General features: G+C 57.8%; 1 protein-coding gene across 1 annotated transcript; it reads left to right on the plus strand.

Annotated features, from left to right (window-relative positions):
* Window positions 1-3,794: 3,794 nt before the first annotated feature.
* On the plus strand, window positions 3,795-10,571 carry LOC123354030 (RING finger protein 11-like). Its single transcript, XM_044995641.1, has 3 exons — window positions 3,795-3,977; window positions 6,441-6,610; window positions 8,719-10,571. The coding sequence occupies exons 1-3, from the start codon at window positions 3,858-3,860 to the stop codon at window positions 8,888-8,890; spliced, it is 462 nt and encodes a 153-aa protein (XP_044851576.1). The 5' UTR covers window positions 3,795-3,857; the 3' UTR covers window positions 8,891-10,571.

Genomic DNA, 10,571 nt, shown 5'->3' on the forward strand with positions numbered 1-10,571 from the left:
AATGAAGATCATAAGGCATTGCAGAACTCTGGCTGTCAGCCAAGATGGACCTGCACTCGCTATGACTGGACACAGCTCTGATCCATGAGCAGACGGCTGCCTAAGAAACGGACTTCTCAATGCATGTAGATCCTTCCTGCCTTCATACAGAGGCAAGAAAAGTTTCTGCTGCTTCTGCAGGGACTAGACGTACTGAAAATGCTATTTTTGAGTTAAGGTTTGGAGGGTGGGTTTAGTGAGGATAATATTAGCATAACATCTTACAAAGCTAGAACTCCATCCAAAGCACATTTAAATGAATGGAAGTCTTCCCAGGAGCTTCAGTGGCTGCTGCATCAGGCTCTCATTGGATGGAAGTAGGGTGACCAGATGTCCCGATTTTATAGGGACAGTCCTGATATTTGGGGCTTTTTTTTTTTTTTTTAATATGGGCTCCTACTACCCCACCCCCCGTCCTGATTTTTCACACTTGCTATCTGGTCACTCTAGATGGAAGAGGCACACTCTTCTGCTCACCCAGCAGCATCACCACATCCATCTCCAGGGATCTAGGAATAATGTCAGGGAAACCGATGGAGAAAGTTTAGGGTGACAATGGGAAATGTTTCCTTATTGCCAGGGATCTACTGCACTGTGGAATCAACTTCCCAAGGGAAGCACCATCATTTGGGACATTTAGAACTGGACTGAAGAACAAATTACTGGGGGCACTGGGAGAAATAGGTAGGGGAAAACCCGAAACTTATCACCAGGAAACCAAGCCATGTGGGGAGCTTAGCAGAAGAGGAGCACACAGTGGATTTAGAGATGAAGAGATTTTTGGAGGGCTATGCTCTCACCTTCTTTCCCTTGAAAATAAGTTAGTGGGAGTTTTCATGGAAAGCAGTGCTCCTTTACCAACAGTCACAGCCCAGAGAGACACATGGAGAGAGATTGAGCCTCCACCCTCACCATTTCCTCTCTGCCCCACCCTTTCCAGAGTAGACCCCACTTCCTCCTAACCCACCAAGGCTCTGGGCCTGCCTTTTCTAAACAGGCCCCCTTCCCAATCCCTGCTGATCCAGCCCCAAATCCCCCTCTCCAGCCTCACCAAGCTACAGGATGAGGCAAGTTCTTGGGGTTACCTTGCGTGGTGCCATTTGGGCTGATGGGAAAGAAGAGTGGATCCCATCTTACCGCAACCCTGAGGCCGGACCACCCCGGCCTTCAGGCCAGAAATTGGAACAGGCCCAGGATCCATCCATGGTCCCCTCCCCCACGTGCTTCTTTCCTCCCCCGCACCTTACATCCTCCAGTAACTGCCCCCAACCCCAAATAGCTCATCCCTCCCCCCAGCCACCCCTTGAGGCTCCTCCTGCCTTCCTCTGGGCTCCATCCTGGACTCCCTGTATTTGATCTCCCAACAACCCCTGCTCCCCATCTCCACCTGGGCTCGCCCAGTTTCCCACGCCCATGACCCAACCCCAGCCAGACACCCTCTGCTCCCTCCCCCCAGCTGCTCCTCCTGCCCCCCATCCTCTCCCCCCACATCCTGCCAGCTTCCAATAATCCCCATCGTCTCCTCTTCCCCCCCCCGGCTGCTCCTCCAGCCCCCCTTCCTCCCCCCCCCGGGTTCCCCCCACGCCCCCTCGGCTGCTCCTCCCGCCCCCCCATCCTCTCCCCTCCCACACCTCTGGGCTCCATCCTGGCCTCCCCACATTTGATCTCCCAACGCTCCCCCCTCCACCTGGGCTCGCCCAGTTTCCCACCCCCGTGACCCAACCCAACCCCCCCCCGCCCCTTCCAGCCTCCCCCCCCGGCTGCTCCTCCCGCCCCCCAGCCTCGCCTCCCCCCGGGTTTACTCAGCTCCCCCCGCGCCCCTCCCGGCCGCGCGCCCGCCCCGGCTCCCCGCGCCCACGCTGCTCCCGCAGGCCCCGGCGGGCGCTGCGGCCTAGCCGGCCCGGCGCGGCGGTACCTGCCCGGCTGCCAGGGGCGGGCGCGGCGGCCTCTCTCGCTCTGGCGGCGGCTCCGGCTGCCCGGCCCAGGAGGGAGGCGGTAGCGGCAGCGGCGGCGGCGGCAAAACGAGGCGAACGCGACACGCGGGCGCTGACCCCGGCCGGCCGCCGTTCCCCGCCCGCTGGCGGCCGCACCACGTGACGTGAGGGAGGGAAACTGAGGGGGGGTCACATGGTGGGGAAAGAAGCGGGTACCGGTCACGTGATAGGAGGAAGGGGCGGGCTCGGCTCCCAAAGAGAGGCCGTAGCCACGCCCCCTTCCCTCAATCTGTTGAACCAAACTGTGATTGAGGGGTGGAGCCGGGACTCCTGGGTTCTATCCCTGGCTCTGGGTGGAGGCTAGTGGTTAGAGCAGGGGGCAAGGAGCCAGGACTCCTGGGTTCTATCCCCAGCTCTGAGAGGGGAGTGGTGTCTAGTGGTTAGAGCAGGGGGGCTGGAAACCAGGACTCCTGGGTTCTATCCCTGGCTCTGGGTGGGGGCTAGTGGTTAGAGCAGGGGGGCTGGGAGCCAGGACTCCTGGGTTCTATTTCTGGGTGAGGAGTGGGATCTAGCAGTTAGAACAGGGAGCCAGGACTCCTGGGTTCTAGCACCAGCTTTGGAAGGGGAATGGGATTTAGGGTACAGTAGTATCTAACCTGTCAGATGTTGTACATACCTGAGGCCTGGTTTAACTATAGGTGTCATTTTTAAACCAATTTTGGTTAAATTGCTACAATAGTGGATGTTTTTAAATCAGTTGAAATGTGGCTTACATTGCTTTAGCTTCCATCACAAACTAAACTCCGATCAGTCTTAAACGGAGATAAATGTGCCCACACAGGGGTTTGCACAGTACAAGCATGTGTGTAAGACAATAGAAAGACAAAGACAATCCCCACCTCAAAGAGTTTACACTCAAAATAGGGAAGACACACAGGCTGGGAGCAGAAATTGAGACACAGAGAAAGGATGCGACTTGCCCAAGGTCACATTGCAGATCAGTGGCAGAGCCAGAATAGAACCCAGGTGTCCTGAGTCCAGAGGTAGATTTTGTGGGGCCCTGGCCAGAGCCAGAGCCAGAGGGATCCCTCCCCTGTGCTCCTGTGGGAAAATGGGGTCAAAGCACAGGAGCTGGCCCATCTTTGCCCACTTGCCCGGTGCTCCTGCTGGGGAGTGGGGTTGGGGGCTTGCCCGGCACTCCTGCCAGGGACCCTGCTTCCCTAGCAAACCAGCCCTGCTCAGTCACCCCCAGACCAGACAACCTTAACTCTGCCCTCTGTTCGATGCCAGCATTTGATGATGAATCTGCAACCATATAAGACGAGGAAAAGAAAAAATCTTCCAGGCTTTCTTCATGCACCCTGAAGAAGCAAATGAGGGGCAATTGGGTAGGATCAAGGCAGGAGAAAGTGGCGCGTTTAGTCCAAGGGTAAGTATGTTCCCAAACTGTGAAGGTCCTGTGGGGTGAATCAAATCGATTCCCAAATTCCTTTTGGCACTGGGGGCATGTGGGGGTCTCCCCTTCTTTACACCTGCTCTCATCCCTTCCCCGCTGCCCCTTCCTCACAACCTGTTTCTCCGACCCAGCCACTCCCTGCTCTGCCCCCTCCCCTCACTCCATACCTGCCCCTCCTCTTTCCTACCCCCTCCCACTATCCTCCCCTTCCTCGCTGATTGCGCCCCCCTCCCAATCCCACACGCTCTCCCCCTCTGCGCACGCGCGGAGCCCCCCCGGACTCCAATTCCCGTGGTGCCCCGGGGCGGAGGGCGGTACCATTGCCCGGCGAGGGGCGGGGGGAGTAGACGGCGTCGCTCCCTGCCCCTCCCCCCAGCGGAGGGCCGGGGGTGGCAGAGTCCGGCCGGGACCGGGCCCGCCGGGCGGGGATGGGGAACTGCCTCTCCTCGCAGGCGGCCGATGACCTCTCGCTGCTCAACGACTCGGGGGACGGGGCCAGCCTGGGGCCCGGGGACCCGCCGCCCCCCCCGGCGCCGCCCCCCTACCAGGTACGGGGCGGCCCGTGGGGGGGCGGGGGTCATAGCCCGGGGGGGAGCCTGGGGGCCTATGAGGCCCGTGGGGGGGCTGGGGGGTAATAGGCCCCGGAGGGGGAGAGCCTGGGGGCCTTGGGGGGGGGTCTGGCGGCTCATAGGCCCCGGAGGGGGAGAGCCTGGGGGCCTGTGAGGCCCGTGGGGGGGCTGCGGGGTAATAGGCCCCGGAGGGGGAGAGCCTGGGGGCCGTGGGGGGGGCTGGCGGGTCATAGGCCCCGGAGGGGGAGAGCCTGGGGCCCTGTGAGGCCCGTGGGGGGGCTGGGGGGTAATAGGCCCCGGAGGGGGAGAGCCTGGGGGCCGTGGGGGGGGCTGGGGGTAATAGGCCCCGGAGGGGGAGAGCCTGGGGGCCTATGGGGCCCGTGGGGGGGCTGGCGGGTCATAGGCCCCAGGGGGGCAGGGGAGCGGCCCATGGGGGCGGGGGAGCCCAAGGGAGAGGCTATACCGGGAGAGTATGGGGGGAGCTTTGGGGTGGCCAGTAGGGGAAGGAGGGGCTCATGGGGTGGGGGGAGCCGTGGGGAGCAGTTGGGGGTTGGCTCGGGGGGTGGGGGGACCGAGGCCTATGGGGGCGTTCCCAGGAGAGGTGCGTAGTCGGGAGGGGGGGTGAGCTGGGAGGAGGGGGCTACTGCTCATGGGGATGGGATTCTGGGTGGGGAGGGGGGCTGTGCTGTGGCCCATGCGTGAAGCTCGCCTTGCAGCTGGGGGTGTGACCAGTGGGGAGTATTGGGGGTTTGCAGACCCATGGGGGGCAGGGGGAGCTTTTGGGGCAGCTGGGGGAGGGGAGCAACAAGGGGTGTGGCCCATGGAGAGATTCTGGGGGTGGGGGTGGCCCAGTGTGGGCTTCCTTTGGGAAGGGTACAAGGAGGTCGGGGGGTGTCGCCTACCTGACCTAGCCAGCAGCACTCCCAGTCCTGTACGGGTGCATGGCTGGGCACCAGGAGCCAGAAGGATCCTCCCAGGGACTCCTGGGTTCCAGGCCTATTCTCTTCCCTTTGGCGGGCGCTGGCTTTGGACATGGGGCTCTGGCATTCCCAGAGAAGCTGCATTTCCAACCAGCTCCTATCAGCACCTCCTGCAAACTAGGAGCCAGAGAATCCCGGCTTGTCCACCTTGGGATTGGCCCCATGGGCTATTCCCAGGCCTTTGGACCTAGTCTGAAACACCCCCAAACAATGGGAGTTCTTACAGGCTCCCTAGGGAAGACTGTACCCTGATACTCAGCCTACGCTGTGCTCAATTTCAATCTAGCTCCACCCTAAACATTCCTCTCCCCACTTGGTGTCTCCACCCTGAAGACACAGCTGTTCCCTGGGTGCTGTAGAAACACTTCATTAGATTGAAAGAGATCTGCCCAATGCTCAGAGCCATGTAAACTCGAAGGCGTTGGCAAAACTTTTATTGCTCCGTGGTGTGGAAACCCTCCCCCAGTTTTCCCCGCGTAAGGGCTCAGGTGCAGGGCGCTCTGTCTGCGTCTCCCACCGACGTAGCTACCACCGCTCCTTGAGCTGGGTTTACTCTCTCCCGTCTCGGTCCAGCTGTGCCACTGAAAGCTTGTGTTGAAGCCGCAGAACAGCCCAGTTGGTGACCTCTGTCGTTGTAGGGGGAGGGCCGTGTATTACTGGGGGTGTGGGGGAGGGATTAGCGTGTGCCTTTCTGGATGAAGGGCTTGATGCTGTGCCATCAGGTCATGGCATCCGGCTGGGTGGGTCAGCCTGAAATGGCCAGGTCTCCGGCCTGGCCTTTCCTCAGGAGCAACGTTGGTGTTCCCCATGGGTGCTTGAGTTCAGTAACACCATGAAGAACTGTCCCCAGCCCTGCGGTGGGAGGTAACTCCGAAAACTCCCCTCTGTCACGATGCCTGTCGAAACCTTGACACCAGCGAGGCGGCTGCTGTGCTGATGCGCTGCCTGTCATGCTGACCAGTCTGGTTTCCTTGGGCTTCCCTGTCCGTTTATATCCATCTCTCATCTCTTCTCACACTTGGATTGGAAGCGCTTTGGGGGCAAGGACTGTCTTTTTTTTTTTGTCCGTTTGTACAGCGCCTAGCACGCTGGGGTCCTGATCCATGACTGAGGTACTGGACGCTACCGTAATACACCTAAACAATGTACAGCACCTTGCACGCTGTGGTCTTGATCCAGGACTGAGGCTCCTAGTTGCTACTGCTGTATAAATAAGGGCACATCACTAGTTGGATAGACTGCAAAACTAACTCCTTAACTAGCATAATAGAAATGCCAGGCCGGAAGGAACCTCAAGAGGTCATCTAGTGCAACCCCCCTCCCCCCCATGCTGAGATAGGGTTGAGTCTACCTAGCCCATCCCTGACAGGTTTGTTTTCTATTAAAATCAGGAGGAGGGGGGGACGTTCAGCCCCTGGGTGCCTGTTACCAGGGTAATGAGCTCTGTCTTCTGATTTTGAAGGAACATGAGCCGATCCCAGTGTATCACCCCACACCGAGCCAGACCCGACTTGCCACGCAGCTAACGGAGGAAGAGCAGATCCGAATTGCCCAGCGGATTGGGCTGATACAGCACCTGCCCAAAGGGATATTCGTTCCGGGCACGGAACCATCGGAAAAAAACGTGAAAGAGTAAGTCCTTTGCGTCCGACACCTTTCGTTTCTTCTCTTAGCCGGGCTGAGCTGTGAGGGTTGACGGCAGTCGCCATAAAGCTGAACAATCTGCCCCAAACAGCCCGTAGAATTAACTGCCTAGGTTTGCGGTAACTCCAAAATTGTTATGGAAACTTTCCAGGCTTGGCAGAAAATCCACTCACTCCTCGAGGGAAAACAACTGACTAGCTCCTAGCCCGTGGGATTACACAAGGCTGGATAACGGCTGCCTAGAATGGAAAGTCTTTGAAGACAAGGACTTGGTCCTCCTACCTCTTTGCCAGAGCAGCCTGCACGCAGTTTGCCCTCTCTCCGGTGGGCTGATTCCACTTCTTCCAAACAGCTTCACTTGATCTTCAAACCCTTCACTAAACATATCCGAGCTTCCATGAGAGCTACTGCTTGTTACCAGCAGAGTTCAGCTGGTATTTGAGAGAGTCTCCCATTGGGAGGCTGAGGTGGGAAGTAACCCGTTTTCTTCCGTTTCGAATAGGGTGACGGTTCTACTCTCTCAGTTGTCTCTCATAGAGCTTAAGATCAGAAGGGACCATTAGATCCCCTAGTCCAGGGGTCCCCAACCCTCTTCGTCTGGCGGGTGCCAGACGACGAACCATGGAGGACCGTGGCAGCAGACGAGCATCCACTGAAATTCCACCGACAAGCAGCGTCAATAGGCGTTGCTGCCGACATGCTGCTGATTTTCGGTGGTGATGCCTCTGGATGACGCATGCTCATCCGCCGGCCAGTACACGGGTGCACTTAGACGCCCCATATGGTGCCTGCGGGCACTGCGCTGGGGACTTCTGCTCTGGTCTCAGCTCCTGTATGTTACAGGCCATTAAAGCATTTCAGTCGTCAGGAGACTGAACTCTGCTCCAGGCAGAGAACAGGCGAGAGATCAAGCTGCTGTCATGCCAGAGGCTCCTGCGCACAGGCAGGGAATTGATTAGGTGACAGGTGCCTCGATTTCAAATGCTTGAGGAGTTTTCCTGTATGGGTCAGGAAATCAAAGTGGGAAAACTGCCCAGTCCAAAAGCCAGTGTATTAAACTTATAGGCGTGTGAAAATGAAAATGGAAATCACTTTGCTGTCCTCTCAGTTCGCCAACACCGTGAATGCTGTGTTCAGCTGGGTTCACCCTGCTCAGATGGCGGGGGGAAGACGGGGGTCGCTTCCACCTTCCTTGGAAGCAGCTGGTCCGGGGTGTGGTGGGAGGTAGAATCCTGGCCTGATGCAGCCTTGCAGTGCCTTGTACTCAGCTGTGTGCACTGGGTCAAGACTCCTCCCTCGGAGCATGCCCAGGAGCATGCTGGGAGTCTCTATATCGGGGTGGGCAAACGTTTTGGCCCGAGGGCCACATGGGGGTTTCAGAATTGTATGGAGGGCCGGGTGGGGAAGGCTGTGCCTCCTGGCTCCCGCCCTCTATCCACCCCTCCCACGTCCCGCCCCCTGACTGCCCCCCTCAGAACTCTCAACCCCTCCAAACCCTCCTGCTTTTTGACCCCTAACTGTCCCCTGGGAATCCCACACCCTATCCAACACCCCCGCCCCCCGACTGTCCCGCCCCCTATCCACACCCCTGCCCCAACAGGCCTCCTGGGACTCCCGTGCCTATCCAACCCCCCTGGTTCCCTGTCCACTGACTGCCCGCCCCCATGAACCATGGCCCCCCTGCTTCCTGACTGCCCCTGGGACCCACTCACTCCCCACTCCCTTACCATGCCGGAGCCAGCCATGCTGCCACACTGCCTGGCAGGAGCGGCAGGCCAGAGCACTGGCAGTGAGGTGAGGCTGTGGGGGATGGGGGACAGCAGTGCAGGGGCCGGGGGCTAGCCTCCCCAGCCAGGATGGCCAGCCCGTGGGCTGTAGTTTGCCCCGCTCTGCTCTGGCAGAAGAAAGGGGCTTTTCTCTCTTCCCAGGGCCTGTGGGAAGCAGAGCATGAAGTAGAACAGCCCCAAGGCTGCTCCAGCTTAACAGGCCCCTAAACATAGGGGGCAAAGCCCCCAGGGCAGGGATGGAGACAGTGGGGCCAGGGATCTGCCCTGCAGACGGTGAGCTAACAGCACTTCCCCGCTCTCTGGCCATAGGTGTGTCATCTGCATGCTGGATTTTGTGTACGGAGACCCCATCCGGTTCCTGCCCTGCCTGCATATCTACCACGTGGACTGCATCGACGACTGGCTGATGCGCTCCTTCACCTGTCCCTCCTGCATGGAGCCGGTGGACGCTGCTCTGCTGGCCTCCTACGAGACGAATTGAGGCCAAGCGGCGGCGGCGTGGCCCATGCTAATGCTTCGAGGCTGGTGGTGCGGAGAGGTCGGCCGAGCTGGGGGCTTTTCGCTTTGCACCCTCACGGGTTACACCAAAGACTCCGGCAAGGAACGCCAGCTCTGCTGCCTTGCGGATCGTCCAGAGCCGTTGGAACGTCGCTCCGCCTGAATGTCAGTTAAAAGCTGCCTCTTGCAATCTCTGTATTAGCGTGTCAGGCTGAGGTATGGAAAGTTCCCTTCCTGGGCCCTGCCAGAAAGCAGCACCTGCCCATGCCATGCAGCCCCTTCGAGTAGCTCCTCAGCGAGCATGGCCTGGCTGGGATGGGGATGGGGGAAGGTGCTGTTAGGCTGCAGCCCCTTCGTGAGTGTGACGATATTGGCGTAATGCAGAAGTGAGAGAGAAATGGATGAGGTTAAATAAAAATAGGTGCTGATCCCCTCCATTACAAGCAGAAGGTGCAAGATCGTAGAGGTGCTGGCAAGAGCCGCAGGCTTGCGCTGCTCGACATCTAGCTTGGTTAGGGATTTGTTTTTGGTTCATCTCTGCTTTAAATAGTCACAACTCAGCTCCTTTAGCACCTGTTTTTTCCTTCCCCTGGGTGGCGGCAGCTGTGCTTAACCCCTCGGCTGACTGAAACCAAACCGCCCACCCCAAATGGGCTGGAATGACGAGAATAAGTCCCCAAGTGGCTCCCTACCCGCTGTTACTCAAACAGGGGTGCCTAGAAGCAACCTCAGTGGGTGACGTTAAGTAGCAACGTTACAGCAGGACTCTGATTCTAGCCCCACGAATGGCACCCCATAAAGGCGCTACCCTTAGTGTCAATCTTGGGTTTGAGGAGGAAGGAAAACCAAACCCTGCTCATTTTCTCTCTCCTGCTTTAGAGATTATTCTCGCCAATCAGACAATGTTTTAATATTCCAGCTGGCACATCTGCCTGAACAAAGCTATTTCCTGGAGGAATTTCTCCCACCCCCAGAAGATTTTATAGTCCCCAAAATAAATTATTTCTATTAAGCCCAATCGGCTTGGCACAAGGTGGTTTTTATTGTGTCACAACTGAATGGCTTTAAATAACCGAATGCAGATTTCTTCCCTCGTGCTATTTTAAGCGTCTGCCAGGTAAAGGGCAGTTGCTTTTGATGCATTTTCTCCTCTTTGAAGGCAGGGCAGCAGTTCATTTGTTCCCTTTGAGGTTGCAACTTTAATATCAGTCATTAAACTCTACAACCTGCAGATTTGCCGCCTTAGCTGGCTCACAAGGCAATGAAGACTAATCAAAACTGCGAGAGTAGAAAATTGGAAACAGAGGCCAAGTTTGCCCCACGAAATAGGAAGTTTTCTTTCGCATGGTGGGAGCACCAGGAGCTTCTCTTGTTGCCTTGAGACTTGAACCCACCCTAGCGAAGCCAGCTCGTTTGCCTTCCACGCACTCGGCTGTCAGATGCCGCTCGTAGTGCAGGAATCGGCCCGGCCCACCAGGGGTTAGCACAATTTCTAGTGAGTTGCCAGTAGGACGGGCTGCCCTGTGCTCTGTTAGTAGCTCCCAGGCCAGAAGCGTGAAAGGGCTTTTCCAGTTACGTATTGTCCTTAACAAGGATTTAGCGCTTGAAAGTTAAGACTGATGTACATTGCATTGGAAATGAACAATAAAATAGATTGCCTATGA

Source organism: Mauremys mutica, chromosome 20, assembly GCF_020497125.1.
Source record: "Mauremys mutica isolate MM-2020 ecotype Southern chromosome 20, ASM2049712v1, whole genome shotgun sequence".
NCBI lineage: Eukaryota > Metazoa > Chordata > Testudines > Geoemydidae > Mauremys > Mauremys mutica.